Genomic DNA, 22220 nt, shown 5'->3' on the forward strand with positions numbered 1-22220 from the left:
GTCTTTATATATATAGCTAGATCATGTCCAACAGAGGCCTTGCAATCTGACTGTTGCTACATTGAAAATGGGTGGAACCAGCCAAGGTTAAGGACTAAGCTACTTAGTGTGGGCCATAGCCTTAGGTATTTTAAGGCAGTGTATACATTCTTGTTTATATAAAATGTATTTGTATATATATATAAGCAGAAGAGAAAAAAAATAAATAAAAACAATAGCACAATTATAATCACATCTAAAGAAAAATAAAAGTAAGAGTAAACAACATAAATGACTCAGGTTCTTTATATCCAGCACATTCCAATCTTTGAATGTGTTTGGTGTCAGAAAAGAAAGTATAGTCTCCAATATTCAGATTTTTGATCCTCCAAGCATCTTCCAATTGTAACATTTCCATATAATTAAATACCTTTGGGGGGAGTTTGCCTTTTTTGGTTTTTTTCACCTATCTTTTTTTTTAGATCCATTACCCCATTCATGTCTCCAAAGATCATTATCTGCTTGAAAATCAAAAATAAATTGGAAAACATTTTAATAAAAAATTTCTCTTGCATTGTTTGGCGCATATATTGTTGCTACTGTGTAAATCTTGCCTGATTTTCAAAATCATATATCTTCCATCAGAGTCTCTTAATTCTTCTGTAACATTTATTTGTAAACTGTTTATATAAACCACAATTCCTTTTTAAAATTATAAATTCTTAATAAACACACAAATACATGCAAACAAAAAACAGGAACAAAGCCCAAAAGAATTATGGAAATGGCAATGTGATGCAACAGGAAGGATGGACAGTCCTGTGCTTCATCTGCCATTTTAACTGAGTGCCTCATGTGAGTTTGTCACTGCTTGCCCCCCCCCGGCCAAATCTGAGGGGGCTTGAGCCCCTCAGCCCCCCTGTAGTTTACACTTATGCTTGGTAGATCTCAGGAATTTGGAACCACTTTATTTTGGAAAAATTATATGTTAAAGTTTATCAAGTAGAACACTTCCCAAGAACAACTAATTTTATAGAGAAATGGTTTCCATTTTTTGAATACCTTGAAAACAATATTTCCCTACCTGGACTAAAATTCTTTCGTATATACACAAATGTATAAGTTATCTTCATGTTTTCATAGTATATTGTATTATTACGTAATCCCATACATGTTGTATGTTATAAGAACTCTCTCCCCATACTTCCATAGTTCCAACTTCTTATACTTAAATAAGCTGTACTTTGTTTAATTATTTATTGTTAGCATTGATGTGTTTTGTAAATTTTTGCATATTTTACAGTTTTAATAAAAGTTGAAAGTTTTTTTTTTTAAAGGAATGTAACATTAAGTATAGATATGGTAGTTCTTAAGACATTCTTTGCTTTTAGGGGAAGGGGACTGAGAAAGCAGAAAACACCAGAATGGCTGAAACAGCTCATGAAAAAAAGCCTCTTCAATTGCCACTGGTTTTGAAAAAAGCTAAGCAAGGCTTACTTCCAACTGCTGTCACACTTGTTCCTTGACACTCCAACACTCAGGAAAAATAGTCAAGAAAGTGTTCCAGTCTTTCCCACAACATGTTTGCAACCATAAACTTCACATATGCCTGACCATGTGCTCCTGTGCTAATTCACAACCATTTTCAAGAAGCGATGAAAAGTTACATGGATCCTGTTTGACTTCTGTTTTGCTTCACTTCTGTTTTGCTGCAGTATTAGAAACATTCAGAAGTGGTTCAAATGTAACTTGGTAAAATATGAGCAACCGTATACAAGATAAGAATGTATACTAAAGCAATCCAACAACTAATTTAAGAATGAGCCTAGATGAAAAGGGGTTAAACTGCATCCACTAAATACTCTCAGAATTACTGCCTCCCTCCCTCCCCTGCTGTTACCCAGGAAATCTGCAATGAAATATTTTTTAAAAAGCCACAACCTTAAACCATTAGAGCCACCAATTCTCAAATATTCTTGAATAATTCTGGATATATTTGGAAATGGAATTATTGGCATATATAGGAATTCCTGATATAACCAAGATCCCCAAATATACCTGCCAAATACCAGTAAGGCATTTTTCAGGTATATTTTTGGACCAGATATACCAAATCACACACTGCTACCAGCATCCCATTTGCAGCAGGAATCATGACAGAAAAGGTTGACTAACCCACCCTCCATTCAGGCTGCACAGATGACATTTTTGCACAGGTATGTGGAGAAATCTATTGGCCCTTATTGTTTTTGAAGACTGACCCTGTCAGCTTGCTCACATGGTACCAGAAATAACTGTACACAATTACACCGGGCCTCAACATTCAATATATTTATAGCTAACTGTAACTGATTATATATATATATATATATATATATATATATATATATATATATATATATATATATATATATATATATATATGATGCAAAGCTAGCACACATGGCTGATTGCAAAGACCAGCTGATCTCTGCTTTCCCACCTGCACAAAACAGCCTCCCAGCCTCCAGAAGGTCACAGGCTAAAGAAAAGGGCATCCAAAAACAAACAATATAAGACTGAAGTCAAAGATCCCACAGGATTACACTTCAGTACACTTTTTCCCCCTGCCCCGTTATAAATAATACTCTCATTAAAATTCTGCCTTGGGAGGAAGGCAAGTCCATTAGTCTGGGAGCTAATTTTTACTGGCTCCTGAGATGTATACATATTAAAAATTCAGCTTTTGTAATTGCCAGGAATCAGCCACCCAGTCGATGCTCCTCTTGGAGTTTTTAATTATTTACTTCATTTGCATCGACATTCCAATTTATGATCGACTCTTTAGTTATCAAGGGACAGTTTTAATAATTCCTCTTTTGCATTTTATTTATTCCTTTGGCATCCTTGGCAAATTCCCAGAGACTGTCCTCCCCTCACAGTGAGTAATTCAAGGTAACCTATACGGACAACCCACCCCCCTCTTGGCACACTGTGTTGAGGATGTTCATCATCTCTGTTTAGCGGGGGCTACAATCAGAGCGAGCTTGGCATATCTTGAAGCACCCAAAAATGTCATCCACACTTATCCTACTATATAAAAGGCGAACTGTATTCAAGACAACTCACTTCCTACCCTGGTGCACCAATAGAGGATGCTGATGTGAAGGGAAGCCCAGATGAGGCAGCCAGACCTCCAGAGAGTGCGCCATGGCAGAAAGCCCAGGGCAGGATCAGGCGCAGAGCAGACAGCAATGCCTGCCCTCCACCTTCACCCAGCTGGGATCAGGAGCAGAGCAGGTAGTAATGCCTGCCCCCATTTTCACCAGCTGGGATCAGGAGTGGAGTAGGTGGCAATGCCCGCCCCATGTCATCACCCAGCTTGGATCAGGAGCAAAGCAGGGGGCAATGCCCACTTCCCCCTTCACTCGGCCAAGATCAAAAGCGAAGCAGGTGGCAATGCCTGCCCCCTGCCTTCACCCAGCAGGGATCAGGAGTGGAGCAGGTAGCAATGCCCACTCCCCATCTTCATCCAGCTGGGATCAGAGGGGAGAAGGTGGCAATGCCCATCTCCCACCTTCACACAGTTGGGATCCAAAGCAGAGTAGGTGGCAATGCTTATTCTCCGTCTTCACCCAACTGGGATCAGGAGCAAAGCAGGTGGCAATGCTCACCCCCACCTTCACCTAGCTAGGATCAGAAGCAGAGCAGATGGCAATGCCCACCCTCTACCTTCACCCAGCTGGGATCATGAGCAGAGCAGCTGGTAATGCCCACACCCACCTTCACCAGCTGGGGTCAGGAGTGGAGTAGGTGGCAATGCCCATCCCATGCCTTCACCCAGCTGGGATCAGGAGCGGAGCAGGTGGAAATGCCCATCCCTTGTTCACCCAGCTCAGATTAGGAGCAAATCAGGGGGCAATGCCCGCTTCCCCTTTCACCTGGCCAAGATCAGGAGCAGAGCAGGTGGCAATGCCCGCCCTCCGCCTTCACCAGCTGAAATCAAGAGCAGAGAGGGGGCAATGTCTGCTGCCCACCTTCACCTAGCAAGTATCAGGAGCAGAGCAGGTGGCAATGTCTGTTCCCCAACCTTCACCCAGTTGGGATGTGGAGCAAAGCAGGTGGCAATGCCCATCCTCCTAATTCACCCAGCTGGGATCAGGTGCAGAACAGGTGGCAATGTGCCCCCCGTATTCACTCACCTGGGATCAGGAGTGGAGTAGGTGGCAATGTCCACCCCCACCGTCTCTCAACTGGGATCAGGAACAGAGCAGGTGGCAATGCCCGTCTCCCACCTTCACCCAGCTGGGATCAGGAGTGGAGCAGGTGGCAATACCTGGTTGGATCAGGCACAGAGCAGAAGGCAATGCCTGCCCCCACTTCTCTCAGCCAGAATCAGGTGCAGAATAGGAGGAAATGCCCGTCCCTTCTTCATCCAGCTGGGATCAGGACTGAAGCAGGTGGCAATGCCCGCCCCCATTTCACCAAGCCAGGATCAGGTGCAGAGCAGGAGGCAATACCTGCCCCCCATTCACTCAGCCGGGATCAGGTGCAGAGAAGGTCATACACGCGCCCCGCCGCCGCCTTCATCTGGCCAGGATCAGTGACGGAGGATGAGGGAATGCCTGCCTGCCCACCCTCCCCTTTCTAGACCCCATTGTATTTTTTCCCACAATGGGCTTTGTTGCTAGTATTATTATAATCTCCCCCCTCCCCAAATCCACCACAAATACTTTAGTTTGCTTTCCTTGAGGCATTTATTCACATAACACAAAAGCTTTGCATTTCTTCAACAAAGACTGAAGAAGATCTTCACTTTAAATAAACCAGTCCCCATAGGAGTCCAGGGGTACATTTTTGCACATGCAAGGTTTAACTTGTGTTTGAGCTTTTTCGGGCTAATGCAGCAGAATAAAAAGAGAGGCATTTGACATTCAAATGTACATTCGATCCAATGTAGGCATTACAATCAGATGACAAACTGATTTAGGCATAGAATGTTTTAAGCATTATGTATGAACGTGCCCAATGACCTGGAGGTTTTCTACTATGCATATTAATGAAACATGGAGAAAGTCTTTTTAAAACTATGCTATGCAAATAGTGCTTCTGTGACATATAAGAAGAAGGTCATTCCACACAAATTTAGAATGGGATTTCCTCTCTAACTACAGCCTGTGGACTACCTATGGAGTAGACAGTCTTTGAAGATTTCACCCCCCACCCCAAGGGTGTGATGTAAATATTTCAATAAATAAAAATATTTGACACAGGCTGACACTAAAAAAGCAGCCCTGTGTTGAGTTCTTTCCTTTCCCTGCAACATTTTATGCACATCTACTTGTGTAACGGCATGACATGGTGTCTGTCTCTTTTTGCAGCCTAGTGCTGATGGTGCGGAGGCGGCAGGCGCAGGTGACAGACTGAGACCACACACATGGCTGGGTGAAAATAGGCCACAACTTTATTGTAAACAGCAGGTAAGGAGCGAAGGCAGTCATATGGATTGGATTCCCAAGCATCGGCTGGCCCGCCTGCCAGTTGATGAACCCTCCCCCCTCAAACTCACAGCTGAGGGGGGGCACCAAGGAGTGGCATTAAGGGGGAGATCATCTGGGTGTACACCCCTGCATAATTCCCCTGCCACCTGGTGGTGAGTCCGACCTGGCAGCCCCCGAGCTGGGCATGCAACTCCGTGACTCACCCCCAAGATTCCTTATAGGAATCCCCTTAACAGGAACCAGGGCAGAAGCCCCGATTCCCCCAAAAGAGATCCGATCCAATGACCAACCGTCAAACAAGTTGTGACAAACCCCTCAAACCCCACAAACAAAAGGGAGCGGTGGGTGGGATTCCGCAGCCCGAAGCCGAGTGAAGCGAGGCCGGGCGGGCGCCTATTTAGATACGCAGCCGGTGGACCAGAGGGAAGATTGCCTCCCTGAGGTCCGGTAGCTGGCCCCACCCCAGCCATCCTCCCAGCTGCCGTGGATTGGCTGGCCAGGATTTGAATCTGATTGCCACCGCGCCCGCTTCGCAACGCCCGCTTCACCTCCCACCCCTGCGGCAGCAAACCGAGCGCCTGGTAAGTCGGGCGCTCGCGCTTCTCTGCTTCACATCATTAACCACCGCTGGCATCAGAAGGAAAAGGCAAAACTTGAGAAAATGTGGGATGTCAGAGAAGAACTTTACACGAGGCTGCCATTTTCAGTGACATCCCTATGTTGAGGGTGAAATCTGATTTCAGCCCTAACAGGCAGAGGTCGTGTGAGCAAGAAACAGAATTTGGCCCAAATGGAGATCAACCTAAGCACGGTTTGTGCTCTCCGTTGTGCATCCATCCACCTTTATCCGCCACACTAGCCTGAGAATTAAACTAGTATACAACGAGCAGCTGTACATGCCCCATTCATCTCATCTTATTCCTGCAGCTCCTGAGATTGATCTTCCCCTCCTGATGGACCAACCTGTGCCACAATTACTCTCACAACGTGCAGCCTCCTTGGAAGATTCCTTCCTGATTGTACGTCATCCCAATAGCAGTCAGACCATAAAGAGTTCCCTAGCGTAGCACTGACGTTTGGCTCCCAGCCCTAATGACTTTAGAAGAGATGGATTTGTAAACTCAATTATCACTGTGTTCCCTCCTTTTAGTACTTGGAGGGGGGGAGACAAAAGAGCAACCGTGGACAGAGTCAAAGCACCTTTCATGGCAGGGAGGAAATTGATTACCAATTCCCATCTTAGCCAGGGAGAGTGTCTTGGCAAAACTCAACCCTCCCTGGAGATTTCTCTAGACAGTCCCCAGTTGGAAGTCTGAGTAGGTGGTATGAAGAAGGCAGCACATCAGAGATAGCCAGTCAATATCTGTTATAAAACCTGCAATTAGGTGACAAAATTTTAACAGCTTCTGTACAAATAAATAAAGTTCTCTTCTAGTTTTTCAATTTACTCTGTAATTGCTAAATTCTCTATCTATGCCAGTTCTCTCGTTCAGGTATTACTAATGTCATGCACAGCTTTGTGCAACACTGCCAGTAGTTTGGTTGGCTATGTCTACAGGAATGGCTCTGAGCCAGTCTAGGAACATCATTTGTGCTGATGAACTTTTTTCATTAAAGCATGGATCTCAATTGGATGAATGGGTTCCTACAGCTCTGTCCCAATAGGGATTCCGTTTTTCTCTTTACTCCCAGGCTTTCACTCCACAAGGAGCAGAACAGGGTGCATGCAGACATTGAATGAGGAGAGCCAACACCCACCGATGGATAATGAAAGGGCCAAGTTTATTTATTCACATTGACTGCAAGGGGATCTGTAGCGCCCACAGGCCAAAACCCCATTCCAGACCTACTCACAGTGCAGGCTACTCGTGGGATGCAGAAGTTAGGCCTCCTCTTGTTTGTGTGTCCCTTAATTTACACCCTGGCTCAAAACCTTGAGCCATCACATACATATGGCTCAGGCTCCTCCTTGCCAAGCCTTGAAGGAGATGTGCCACTTCCTGTACCACTAGCCACAGGGTCTATGGGTCAAGGATAACGGCAACCCTGAAGGGCTTCCTGTCCCAGGTCCATAGCCTGGTCTGAGGATTAACCCTTCACTACCCCTAGGATTCTCATCTAAACTGTACTGCATTCCATCCAAGCAACTTGACTCACAACAGGAACAGATCAGACAGTGTAAAGAAACTCCTCTGGGTTTTCTCATGCTCATGGTACCTGCGGAGAATTTTTAAAAATACCTTTGGTGAACATTACCAAGCCTCATGTTGAGTGACTTAGAAAAAGAACACCAATTTTCTGCAACATAAAAAAATGCAACATCAAACATCTTCAAAACTAGCCATTTCTGTGCCATTAAAAAAAAAAACCTTTAAAAGGTTTTCAGCATGGAAAGGGCTAATTTTGAGGGCATCTCTTATATAATCTCTTTCATACCTAGTTCATTGTGTGCTGTTTTTTTAAAAAAAACATGTTTTTGGCATGGAAAGGGTTACTTCTGAAGAGGTTTCTATTATTTTTTCCTTGTTTCTGTGTTGCAGAAGAGCACAAATGCACTTGTCTGTATCCTAGAAACAAAAATCCTTAGATACGTATAGAAAACTTTTCAAAATGTGCACTTTGTGTACTGAAAATTTAAAAATAATACTAAAACCTTACTTTGGAAGCACATATAGTTCTGAAGAGATTTCTTTCCATTATCTTTTTGCTCTTAGTTTGTTTCTATGTTGCAACACATTGGTGCACTTTTCCTGGTATCTCTTAGTTAGCTCCTAGGGTTATGGAAATGTGCACATATGAGACTTTAATGAGAAATATTTCTCACGGAATTTGCAGTCACCAGAGGAAAAATTGCAGACCCTTCCCTCATATGAATCTCACTTGGACTGCTCATTGGATAGCCCACAGTTCGGATCTTAACCCACCCACCCCCAAATCAGTCAAAGGTAGAAATCAATGGGCTTCGACTGAAGTAATTCTGCTTAGGATGGCATTCTTAGATAGGTTTTGGGATCATCCCTGGATCCTAAACTGTGGATATTGACTCAGTAATCCACTGATTTGGTGATACTGATAATGATGCTTTAAGAAGCAGGATGTGCAGTTTCTAGCCCTGTTGAGATGTTTGCTCAAGTGTAGAAGGTGGATGGGGAAGGTTTTTGGTGGTCCTGCCCCTGGCCGTCACGCCTGCAATTTCTCCTGCACAGTTTGGCTGACCGCACAAAGGCAAAGGGGTTGCCAGTTTGCCTGCACCAGGAAAGGCATGATTTACCTCTATGACCAGGGGTTGCAGAGGGTCTAGCAACTGCATCTGTTACCTCATGCCAAAGAAGGAGGGAAAGAGAAAGTGATGAAAGAGAAGGGTGTAGATGCAAGGCATCCTTTGGGATCAGAAATGCTGAAAGAGGATGAAGTAGAGAGTGGAACAGAAGGAGCAGACCCAACTGCATGAGCTTTCTGTTTGTTCCAGTGACTGGAAGATATTATATGCTGAGCTGATGCTTGGACACTAATGAGGGATGAAGGAGTGTGTGGCCAAACCCCACCATTGGGTTTGGCCCAGTCAGGGCCAGCGCGCACATTGAGGCAGGTCCAGCCCCTGCCTTGAGTGCTGAGGCGCTGAAGGGGGAGCCGGAGGGGGTGCGGGGGCAGAGGCATGCGCCACAGAGCTGGCGTGCTTGACCTGCAGCTGCTGCAACCAGCCAGCCCCACGCCGACGCCGATGCCACCAACACACGCTCCCAGCCGGGTGCAGCAGCTGCAGGCCATGCATGGCAGGCGTCCAGGGCGGCGTGTGGAATGGGAACCTCCCCAGCCACCTACCGTGCCCGACTAGGAGCATGGGCAGCTTCTGCACACCATCCCAGCCACCTGCCGGCCAATGGGGCAGGCTTGCTGCGTGATGATGTCACATGCAGTGATGTCATCATGCAGTCCAGGGGGGCGCACGCGCACACTATGTGCACGCGCATGTAGGGGCAGCTGTAGGCTCCAGAAACCCTGGTGTTGCCCCTGGGGCCAGTGTTCTTCAAACTGTATCATATGGTCCACAGAAACTTATTAGTAGTTACCAAACAACATCTTCTCAGGTACCACAATGTTTTCCCTGCTGTGCATAGCCAAAGGACAGTATTTGGGGGGACATACAAAACAACCACGAGAGGAAGTAGGCTTGGCTAATATTCGGTGTGAACGGCTGGACGGCTGGTTGGTTTGTCTTCTAGAACCCCATTCTGAGAAGTCTGAAACCTTTTTCAATGGAAGTGGCTCTCACACCAAAGGAAGAAAATTCTGCAGAATTTTATGTGTCTAACTTCCTTACCATTTTAGTGGTGTCTTTTAGATAGTACAGATGGCAAAAAGAAAGTTAAAAGTCCAGCTGTTCTGAAAAACAAGCCACACCACTTTTACTTCCATCCTTATTACCACATGCTATCTCTGAATTTTACTTTCTGAACCTTGTTTTCCCACCACTGCAGTGCTGCTTATAAAAATATCACAAATTCTGCAAAAGTTAATGTTTCAAATCTAAACATATTGGAGGCAGAAGAAGAGGGAATTGAGCACCTTTACCTAAAAAAAGTAAATTTAAATAAACTCTATTTATTTCAATAACTAATATTGTGCTTAACAATTCAATAGTATTGCTCTAATACCAATAATTTTTAGCAGGCAGAATAGTAAAGAATATTTAGAAGATGCCAAATACTCAGCATGATTCACACATCTCCAAGACAAATAAAGTAAACAAAACAGCAGCAACCTCTCTGAAATGCCTAAATGTCTAGAATAAGGACTGGCATGTTTTTTTCAGTGGATAAGAACAATTTTCTTGTTTTCTGATCAACACAAACGATTTCCTTTCCACTTTCTGAATGTGTGAATAGAATAGAAAGTGTATAAAGCAGCCTGCAGTGAAGCGAGGAGTGATATATTCAAAATAACTTTTTACTTATGGAGTGCTAGAGTTATAAGAACATTTATTCCCCTCCTTTCTACTTAAATTTCTGACGGCTCACAATAAAATCCATAAACTACCATTACAAAATGACAATAGTAGTCTTTAAAACTCACATACATTGGGGTGGGGGGGACTGGATTTCCTGTATAGTATCACTGCATCAGCAAAATCTCACCAGTAAAATTATTTAGGGAAGTTGAGGGCCCGGCAAAATGTCATTATGATGTGTGCATTTTAATGCCCCGCCACACACTTAAACTTACTGTTTTCAGTGTGGACTGTCTGAATTCTGTAATCCATGTTAAGCTTGATTCTGTCACAATTAGAGATGGGCATGAACAGCAATACAAACTAAAAAAAATCCATGAACAGCCCAACCAGCTGTTCGCGAACAAGCTGTTCGTGAGGCCCCATGCTCAACGGACAGGTGGTTGTTGCAAGCCTCATTTGTTGCTGTTCGTTGCTGTTCGTCAAGCCAGACAGTCTGGCATCTGCAATCAATTCCCTTGGCAACCAGAGGCAGGGACTGCCTGAACTCTGCCTGAGCTCCTGCTGTTGCCCTGGAAACCCCAATCTAAGCCCAATTGAGCTTGATAGGCAGGTCTTCCTTTCAAGTGTGGAGCTCCAAATTTGTTACAAGGAAGCAAAGAGCAGGAAGGAGGGGGGCTCCCAGCTCTGACTTTGCAGACAGAGAGGGAGAGACAGTTGCTGTTGGCATTTTGAGAGAGAGACAGGGAGAGTGCTTTGGAGCTTGAATTTTCTTTGTGTGTGGTGGGATAGGGATCTACCTCTTCAAGTTCCAGGTCTGCTGCCAGGCTCTGGGACAAGCTATTATTTATTACTGGTACCTTTCCTGCAGCCTGCTCAGATAAGGTTTCTGGGAGTGGTGCGGTAGGGATCTACTCTTTCAGGTTCCAGGGCTCCTGCCAGGCTCTGAGGCCAAGCTATTATTTATTATTGGTACATTTCCTGCTGCCTGCTTAGGGAGGGTTTCTTGCAGTGGTGTGGTAGGGATCTTGATGGCTGGAGGAGGGCCTGCTGGCCCCAATGAACAACGAACATGCTTGTGAACAGGTCATGTTCGTCAATGTTCGTTATTCGTGGATGGCAACAAACAACGAACACCATGTTCATTGTTTTTTTCTGTTCGTGCCCATGTCTAGTCACAACACCGAGAGTGAAAATGAGAGAGGGCAACCGTTGATCCCCACTCCTTTGGTTGTGTGCAAGTAAGAACACCTGTCCTCTTGAAAGGCTGAGCTGATTCTTAAGTGGCAAAGTGACAGTGAGTTCCTGAGTGCTAAAGTCTGCCTTAATAGCTGATGGTGGCAGTACCAAGTGAGAACCAGAATATCTCCAGGAGTAGAGAGAGAAGCCTTGCTGGGTGGGAGACGCAGGACAGTTGCTTAACTCTCTCGCTTCCACTTGGGCAGAAATGAAGACTTGTGAGTCCTCCTGAGTAAGAACAATGGTGGGGTTGTGATAGCTACTTCCTGAGAACTGGATTCTTGCTTATCCTGGCTATTAAAATCCTGCCAAAATGTTGAAAACTCCTCTGGGGAAGATTATTAATACACCTTTCTTACAAGGAATGCTTTCCTCAAAGTTGAAGGAACTCTTCTTAAGAAACCTGCTTTGGATAAGATGGATGTGGCCAATTATTTACTTGTGTCCAATTTCCCCTTCTTGGGCAACAGGGCCGAGTGGGTTGTGGCAAAGCAACTGCAGGCATTTCTGGATGAAACTTCTGCCCCTGCCCCTCTTCAATCTGGCTTCAAGCTGGGTTTGGAGACTGACACAGTGCTAATACTTTTGATAGATGATCTCAGAATACAGTTGAACAATGACAGTCCATTGCTGCTGGTGTTGCTAGACATATCAACAGCATCTGATACAGTTGGCCAGGATGTTTTGGTGGTGCCCCCACCTTCTAAGGATATCTTTTAATCATAGTTCAGCATTTTTATTGGATATTTTATGTTGTCGGGTTACATTGTTTTTATATTTTGTAATCCGCTGCGTGTCTCAGGAAGAAAGTCAGCTATAAATGAAATAAATAAAATCTCTATATTTTACCAACCAATGAAACAATTTCAACAGAGATGTTGCTGAATAAGTGTAAGGGATAAAGGAGTCTGTGCTCATTTTTTGGGATTTGAAAGAAACATTTGAGAGCATTTCAAGCAATGTGCTGAAGAGCACAAACGTGTAAGCTGCAGCTGTTCCCTTGAGAAGGGAGGGACTGAGGCCTACTCATCTGTTTTTGGAAGAGAAACATCTCCATTTGTACTCATGGGTGCCCACTGTAACTGATTTGATATATGTATCGCTGGCCCTTGACAGTCCACTCCAAAATACATTATGTGACATATGAGGCCGCTCCATGTCTCAGAACACACAACTGCATGATAAAAAATCCCCAAAGACATAAAGGCATGACAGTGCATATCCCTCAACAATAGTGTGTTGACATGTCAAGAGCAACCATCATTCCAAAGTCCTGGAAAGGATGCACAAACTAACATTTCCATCATCTTCCTGACCCTGAAGTTCTAATTATATTATTGATTATGAAGCTGGCTGCTTTCCTGGAAGTTTCTAATGTAACAATTAAAGGTAAGCAATTAAGGATGGAAGGAAGATGCTAGGAAAAAAGTCTGAAAAGGTCATTTCCAACATAAATTTAGTGACAAACTAAAGAAATCAGCAAGTTCAGACAGCCTAATTTAAGCCATTTTTAGATCAGCATGTATCATTTGAGGGACTCCTTTTTAGGAAAGAGTAGACAAGTTGGAGACCGTTGTGAAAAGAACACAGACAATTATAAATGTTGAGAAACCATGTTGTAGGAAGAAATTTGAAACCGTGTATGCTTAGTCTTACAAAAATAAGGGTAAAAGAGACATTATCCATCTTTTAGTCACAAGACTGCAAAAAGATTACAATTACAAACTATCTACTGCCATTGCCAAGAGAGGAAAAGTCCATTTATGTTGTAGAAAGAAAAGTTCAGATTAGGAATTAGGTTCACCTCAGTAACCATAGGAAGGGTAGCAAAAGTCACCTCAGGGAATCTGAGAATTGTATTCCTTGGAGTCTTAAAAGAGGAGGTTGGGAGGACTGAATTGAAACAGAAATATCCCTAATAGCACATCCCTGCCAAGGGCCCCCTTCCGCAGTCCATTTTATGGAATCTGTCCCTGGTAAAGCACTGCCCGTCTGTTTTTCAGTTTTTGCCTTTGAGGAAGAAAAGCTGGTAAATGCTAGTTAGTATGAGTTACTAGGGTTGTAATTGCTCGGGGTTGATCCAGATTTCTCTTCAGGGTCTCTAGAATATAAGTCTGAGGGAGGGAAGAGTGAACAGATGCTTGAATATTAAGGCAGCATGAGATACATAGTCTGCCATTCCAGATGCTGGTGCGGATTGCTTTAAACCTGTGATCATGACTGATTGGAAAGACAGTTACATTCTCTATTATGCCATTATGCTAAAGGACCAACAAATACTTGGTTCTTAAAACAGGGAAGGGCAGACTGTTGCAGAGTAAAGTGACAGAACAAGCAGCAAACAGCAAAATGTAATTTGTTTATTTTATTTTGTCATTTATAATCTATTTTTCTCTTTGAATCTCAAAGCAACGTAAATCATTTATGGTCCATATGAAGAGACATCGAATAAGCACAACGTAGGTCAATACAATCGGTATGTTATGATGAAGTATCTAATGAACAATGTACTAGGAATAGGATTACTGAAAACTGAACAAGCAGAGCATATTATGCATGATACAGAGTGGGGATATAATGAAGAACATGATATTACATAGGTATGTGCCATCAACCAACTTATGGTGACACCAGCAAGGGGCTTTCAAGGCGAGTGAGAAGCAGAGGTGGTCTACCATTCCCTTCCTCTGCAGAATCTTTCTTGGTGGTCACCCATCCAACTACCAACACTGCTGACAAGACTGGGCTATACCATGTTGTCTTCCCTCCCAAAATGGTATTACATCAATGGAAACAATGACACAACAACAGGGTAGTATGTGCAGCAAATCGGTATTACGTCCTATATTGTCAGTCCTTGGGTGTCAGTCCCTGGCAGTGACATCCCCAAGCCCCTCACAGCAAGCAAGCAGGTGCATTGGTTGAAGAAACTTTATTCAGAGATCTATTCAGTTCAGGTATGCACTCGTAGGTAGAAGTCGGCAGAAGTAATTATTCAAAACAATAGGACTACTGATATAGAGGGACGTTCTCCCGCCCCTTTGCATTTAGGCGCGAAAACCGAAAAAGTTACATGGGAACAAAGCAGTTTAGTCTAGACAGAGTACAGAGTGGAATCATTCCCTCATGTGAAAAGATACAATTCAGTACACAGCTGCAGCTTCGGCCCAAGGCCACTCAGAAATATTTCTTAGAGATAACAAAGAGGCCACTTGCTCTCCTAGAAATTAGTATTAGCAGTCTAGACACCTTCAGATGAATTATATAAAATACATAAGTATTGAACTTTGGCATTATAGCAGTATGAGTTGAAGATGTAGTGTAAGATGCACAACACAATGATGGCATGGATGCTTATGGCACTCTCACTATAAAATGCAGAATACCACAATGGCATGGATGCCTGCAGAACACAATAGTGGCATATGACACAACAATGGCATGGATGCCGGCATACATGACATATATACAGCAGTATAATCCACAGTCCTATTCTGTTATAGCCAAGCCCTGTTACCTCTACAGAAAATCCTTCCTGAATAATTTTGTTTCATATAATTTCTAGAATGATAGCAGTGTGGGAGTCTTCCTGACTTCCTCAAGCAGGCCACGCCACAAGGTGGGGGCAACAACCGAGAAAGCACCTGGTCTTCCTGTTTTGAGTGTGGCACCTGCAGAAGGCCCTGAACAGATGAGCAGAGTTGTCATGGCAGAACACAATTCCTGATATTACCCCAGAAATTAGAATCCACCGATCTTCAAGCCCCCAAGTTGGCCGGTTGCACAATTTCTATTCCCATGTATGCAGCTGATGCCTGTCTCAGCAGTTAGTATGCATCGTACTTTAAAAACAGTTGCCAAATATTGCAAATCTGGATCCTTAAATATTAATTATCAAAAATCAAAGACCATGTTTTTTTTCCTAAGGTCAGTGCGCCCCATGACAAACAGTGCAATCCTATGCAGAGTTACTCCAGACTAAGCCCATTGACTTCAATGGGCTTAGACTGGCGTAACTCTGCATAGGATTGCACTGATAGTTGCTCAGTGCTGACCCACTTGAACAAGTTTTCTCATTCAGTTGTCTGGGCTTCTGTTTCCATTCATTTCTTTCCTGGATCTCACATTACAAGTGAGTTTTAGCCAATTTTAGGACACACAGCATAGTTATTCAGAGGTTCTTTTTTCCCCTTGGTGAGCATCCCATTCCCTCTGCCTTACAAGTATTGAAAGCAAAAGCTATTGCTCAGCTACTCTACGGAGCCCCAATATGGATTCAAGTTATCAATCCTTCTACTGAGTGCATTCAATCTACCTTTCTGCAACACCTCTTTGGAGCACCTAGATGCATAGCTGCATCAGTCTTGCAACTGGAGGTGCATATGAAGTTCAACCATAATCTGGACTGCAGCAATTAAATTTAGGTTGTCTCTTATTCTATCTGACTCTCTTTCAGCTATGATGAACTGGCTTCAGTTTGACTTCTACTCTAGCTCATGGAGCCAAAGATAGACAAGACAATTGTCGAGTTGGGTCTTTCTATGACTTACTTAACAACTTTGGGGTTAAACAAAGCCTATGTAGTAGTAACAGAAAAGCTTGAAGATGTAATATAATAATAATAACATTCGATCTATATATCGCCCTTCAGGACTACTTAATGCCCACTCAGAGCAGTTTACAAAGTATGCCATTATTATCCCCACAACAAAAACCCTGTGAGGTGGGTGTGGCTGAGAGAGCTTCTAGAAGCTGTGACTGACTCAAGGTCACCCAGCTGGCTTCAAGCGGAGGAGTGGGGAATCAAACCCAGCTCTCCAGATTAGAGTCCCGTGCTCTTAACCACTACACCAAACTGGGTTTCTCAACTGCAGAGTGGCAAATGCTAGTAGCTGACGCTAGGCAAGTTTGTTTGTGTATTTACTTATGTTTTGTCCCTTTGTTTCCTTTAGCTTATAAAAAATCTTTAGCCTATCTTACAGTTCCGGCTTATTGTAGGCTGTTCTTAGCTCGTTTTAGCAGCACTAATGGGAAGAGTCGGGGGAACTCTCCGTGAGCAGAGGCTGTATCCATGTAGTGCTCAGGTTGTGTAATCTATTACACGCTTTTTGTTTTCCTGTAAGATGTATGCTAAACAAAGAATAAATGTTACTTCCACTTGTAGCTACCATTCCAGCCTGCTTAGAGGACTACCATCTGCTAAATCTCTGGTCAGGATCCAACAAGAAGACAATCGAAACTGTGGCTAAATATATTCCATGATCATCCTGAAATATCTTTGTTTTATTTATTTATTTATTTATTTATTTATTTATTTATTTATTTATTTATTTATTTATTTAATCACATTTCTAGACTGCCGTCCCCGTCAGACGGGCTCAGGGCGGTTTAACAACAGATTAAAACAGTAAAAACATTATAAACACATTAAAACATCATTACCAGATTCTGCAGACTTAAATCAAACTCTTATAGTAGGCATAATCAAAATCTCAACTACTGCAAAAGTCACTAGTTCTAATTTATACTGTGTAAATACATTAACCTGATTAGTATTTATATGTACATGTTTTAATTCACCACAGCCTGAGATAGCCCAACAAGCCGCTGTGCTTTATGGACTATTTTATTGTGAATAAACCCTTAATTCCTTATATGAGAAGAAAGGTGTTAAGTATGTGCTTCTATTTGCATCTGTGGAATATTGGAAGATGTAATAGCATAAAGGACTGGATTCTATGAGCTTTGGTGGGGTATCAAGAAAATCCTAGCACCGTAGCTTGATAATTGAATTGTTGAGCATGTTTGTAACATAGTCTAAACATTTTTCAGAAAAAACTCGGCTATCTCTGGCCTTTTTCAATTTAGAAAATGTATTTGCCTACATTAGCAGGTACTTATAAAGGATTTTAGGTTAACTCTTGGGAAATTAGTGTTCCAAATCAATGAAATCATTTTAGTCACAATCTCCCCAAATGCTTTGTTTTAATATCCATAGTGGTAGAGCTTGAAATAAGAAATCAATTTTTGGGCACTAGTTCATCTTAATTTCTAAAGAAGAACCAAATAACAAATGTAACCTTCCTCTATTCTCACACATCCATCTTGTTTTTGAGACAATGAAAGGAAATTAATTTCGTATCATTGACTGAGCTTATCTATGATATGGACTTTTAAATGCCTCCGTTTATGGCACACATACGCATTTTATCTCTGAGACTCTTCCTCATACGCTCCTACAGACATAAAGGATTCTATAGCCACATATTCATTTATGACATTTTGTAGATTATAATGTGTTAACTTTCATCTTGAAAAAGAAGTCATAATACACCTTTCATTTTTTCATGCTGACTACAGATCTCCTCATAAGCCACTGAACAACAATTTAAACAGATAAAGGCTGAAAATCCTTTCCACCCTTATTTATTTCGAAAAATTAAATGCTACCTCTCCAGAGAGAGTAAACGTCACTTACCAATTTCCATGTGTGAAAAGGCAAGATGGCAACTGAACAGACTTATTGCTAACTAGTATTTATCTGTTTATGTGGAGGAGAGTCAGGAATAATGATCATCTGGAACAATATTTTATTTGTTTATTTACAGAATTTGTATGCTGCCTTTTTGTCCAATTAAGGTAACCAAAGTGACTAACAGTTTAAATAAAAATTATAAAACCTATTATTAAAACAATTAATAAAAACAAAACCAACACTAAAACATATAAAGTACAGAAAACAGTGACTAAAACATAGGACAGGAAGGAGGGGTCATTGAGCGAACACCAGACAAAACAAAAAAGTCTTCACCTGCTGGCAGGGACAGGAAGGGAAAAATATCCCTGGGGAAAATGTTCCATAGTTTTGGAGCTGTGGATAAAAAGACCCACTTTCAGGTTGCCGTCGATCTAATCTCAGAAGGTTGTGGTGCCAGAAGCAGGGCCTCCAAAGATGACCTTAACAGTCTGGTAGGATTGCATGGGAGCAGGTGATCTTTCAGGTATGCTGGTCCCAAGCTGTAGGGTTTTAGAGAACAACACCAGCACCTTGAATTTGGCTTGGAAAGAAATTGGGAGCCAGTTTTAGATGGGCCAAGACTGGAGTGATATGGTCCCAACGACCCACTCCAGGTAACATTCTGGTGGCAGCATTCTGAACGAACTGAAATTTTTGAACACTTCTCAAGGGCAGTCCCGTGTAGAGTACATTGCAGTAATCTAATCTAAATGTTACCAGAGCATGCACAAAAGTGGCCAGATTTTTCCTGCCCAGGAAAGGCTGCAGCTGGCTAACTAACTAATGTATGCAATGTGTGCATTGATGTAACGTATTGTAAATAATATTATGTATAAGAAGCTGAGAGCTGCCTACCTCATATCTCACCTCTGAGGAAAACTGTCTGTTTAGACTTCAGACCCGCCCCCCCCCACATTTACAATATTCAAGGAGGAGTAAAAACAATAAACTCATTAAAATAACTGCATAAAATCATTAACATGCCACACAACAACATTCAGCAGTTTACAGTGATGTTGAGACCTCAGGCTAAAAGCAGATCATTAAATACAGCCCAAAGACTTTAAATCCTAGGTAAAAAGAAATATTTTGACCTAGTGCCTAAAGGAGAATAAGGTAGATGCCAGGAATGCCTCAAGGTGAAAACGCATTGAAAAAACTGTGCCTCTGGTAGCTACCCTTAAGATCTGCAAGTGTGGGCACAGAAAGCATGTCTGAGAAGGCGATCTTAACTATTGGGCCAGACATTAGGGGAGGAGGAGGTGGTCCTTCACTAGGGAGTAGAGGTCTCATTCTCTGAGGACAGGGAATTTCCTGCCGCCTGCTCTTGTTGCCCACCACCATTTAGAGTAGAGGTGGGGGGATTTTTTTTTAAGTCCTGCCTTTGGTATCACACCATTTCAGATTAAAAAAAACAGAAGTGACATAGAGTTGCTCTAGGAATCACAGGAAACTCTAGGGTTTTACCATAGATTTTCTAGCAATTCCAAGAGCAACACATGCCACTTCTGGTAAAAGAAGTGACATGTCTTTTATCAAAAGTGATATGAGGCGACCCGGTGTTATAACATCCCACCCCCCCAATCACTGCCTACAGGCCTCAGGTCAGTGGCCAGACACTGCTTGGCTGTAAGGATGCCTGGAAACTCTCAAGAGACTTCACTTCATGAGTAAAACTTCTTTATGGATAAGATCCATACACTTACACCATCCTTGCTAGGACTGGCGGCTACAGACAAGTATCAGATATAGGTTTCCCAACGCTACTCCTAATCCCCCCCTTTCTCCTAACAGTTCTCTAACTCTACAGACAGGAAAACAGGCTGTGTGATTCATGGACTGCTCAAGGTAAAGCAGGCTCCTAGACTCGGGAGAGATTATAGCAGGAACAAACACCTCCCGTTCTCAGTTTCCCAGAATCACTTCAACGACATCAGCTTCAGCTGCTGGGGGGTACTGAATATGACAGGTGATCCTACTGGGGAGTAAACTCCATTAAACTGAACTAAACATAGTTAGCTTTTTTAACATGATAGGCCTTAAATTTGAGAATCAGATTACTGATTGCACTGTGATTTAACAAAATCTTCATCCATCTGCAGCTACTGAGCCACTCTCAGTGTGGCCTCTGCCCTGTTATCTTTTGCTTCAGATATCCCGTGCACCTTTTCCTGTGCCTCTGAAACTTAACAGGTGAGACAAATTAAACTGACAGGCACTAAAGATGACTATGATCTGGTTTGACCTGAGTCTCGATCAGGTTTTGCAATCTCCAGTTCCACTGGCCAGAGCACAGTCTAAGTATTTGTATTATGCTATTCATTAAATGCTTGCATCTTCACTGCCTGTTCAAAGAAGGTCCTTTTTGAAGTTCTGGCCCATATTCTGTAGGACTTTGTCTGACTTTCAAAGATTTTTTCAATGTAATTATTTTTACATTGGCTGTTACGTGCCATCAGGACCAAATCCTCACTAACCAGACAGCACCATTATTCTGCTGTAAGGGAATAACAAAGGTAGAGAATTCTATTGCTATCCTGGAAGTATATGTATTCATTTTTTTAAAGAAATGGAGTGAGTGAAATGAAAAAGTAGAGAGAAAGAAAGATGCCTTTGTCCAGTCAAGGCCAAGAGTGATATATTCTCCTGCAGGGTGAAATGACCCAGAGCTTATTAGGGTCATGAGATATGAAGGCTGCTCCTTTAAAGAAAAATGAGACCTTCCCAAGGGGAGCTGCATTTTTTATCTCTCTTTGTTTTCGTCATTTCTCATGTTGCTGTCTTCTTGGAGTATAAGGGCCAATATACCTATTGTAGCCAAGAGATCCATGAATGGATCTGCCTAGAATTTTTGAAATGTTTTGAATCAGGCCTGCGGCATTGTAGGAGAAGAGGTTTAACCCTTCCAACCCCACAGAGCTCTGCCAATTGAAACCACCCCACCGTGCCGCTATTCGCATTGGGAAGGGAAACAAACAAATAAAAAGCCCCCAGGGATGTAACCTGAAATGAGCACAACAGTTAAAGGTAGTCCCGCTGTGCAAGCACCAAGTCATTACTGACTCATAGGGGGACATCACATCACAACGTTTTCTTGGCAGACTTTTTGTTATGGGGTGGTTTGCCATTGCCTTCCCCAGTCATCTACACTTTACCCCCAGGAAATTGGGTACTCATTTTACCGACCGTGGAAGGATGAATCAACCTTGAGCCGGCTATTTGAACCCAGCTTCTTCCAGGATCGAACTCATCATGTGAGCAGAGCTTGGGCTGCAGTACTGCAGCTTACCACTCTGCATTTAAGCCCATGTTGATCTGTAGTAAAACAGCAAGATTTGGTCCAGTAGCACCTTAAAGACCAACAAGATTTCCAGGGTATGAGCATTTGAGAGTCAAACCTCCTTCATCAGATACGTATCTCCTCATATTTGACAAAGAGAGCTCTGACTCTCAAAGCTCATTCCCCAAAAATCTAGTTTGTGGCGGGCTCCAGCTCTTGTGACGGCCATTTTTTGGCAGACATTTTGTGGCTGCACCCACTGTACTATGTCAGAATTCCAAAGATGCCTGCAGGTTCAGAAAGACTGGGGGGCCCTGATACAAAGCAAATAGAAAACTCATATTCTTAAATTCAGACATATCCTCCGTTTCATCCTACTTCCCTTTAAACATCATCTTATCTACTTGGTTGTTTTATTACTGCAACAGCTTCCAACCTTCTTGTCCATCAAACAACCTCAATGTTTTCCTAGGCTGAATGAATTGGCCAAGTCCCCAAAGCAAAAAGCTTGCTTACCGTTCTGGCATCCCAAAGGGACAGGGTCTTGTCTGCAGAGCTGGTGAGAATGATGTTAGAGAAAGGAAGAAACTCGATGCTGTTTACAGAGTCCTTATGGCCACGCAAGGTGTATCTGCATCTCTCACTGTAAAAGAACACAGTGATATACACTGAGCAGTTGTCATTTTAGCAATGGAAGCAAACACAAGAATGGAAACAATAAATATAACACGTCAATCCAGGGCTTTGTTTCATATTGATAGCAAGAAAACCATTATC

The 22220-nt window shown here is 42.8% G+C and overlaps 1 protein-coding gene across 2 annotated transcripts in view; it reads right to left on the bottom strand.

The window, feature by feature from the left end:
• Positions 1 to 22220, bottom strand: part of SPAG16 (sperm associated antigen 16) — a 556878-nt gene that overhangs the window by 207785 nt on the left and 326873 nt on the right. Inside the window, exons 12-13 of one of the 2 annotated variants that reach the window (XM_054971971.1) lie at positions 21960 to 22086; positions 18556 to 18663 (exon numbers count right to left, since the gene is read on the bottom strand). In XM_054971971.1, the coding sequence (XP_054827946.1) occupies positions 18562 to 18663; positions 21960 to 22086 (229 nt within the window). In that variant the 3' untranslated portion in view covers positions 18556 to 18561. Of the gene's footprint in view, positions 1 to 18555; positions 18664 to 21959; positions 22087 to 22220 lie in introns of those variants that run through there. The other variant, XM_054971970.1, reaches the window with a different exon arrangement.

The sequence above is a fragment of the Eublepharis macularius genome, chromosome 2 (genome assembly GCF_028583425.1).
Source record: "Eublepharis macularius isolate TG4126 chromosome 2, MPM_Emac_v1.0, whole genome shotgun sequence".
Classification (NCBI taxonomy): Eukaryota; Metazoa; Chordata; class Lepidosauria; order Squamata; family Eublepharidae; genus Eublepharis; species Eublepharis macularius.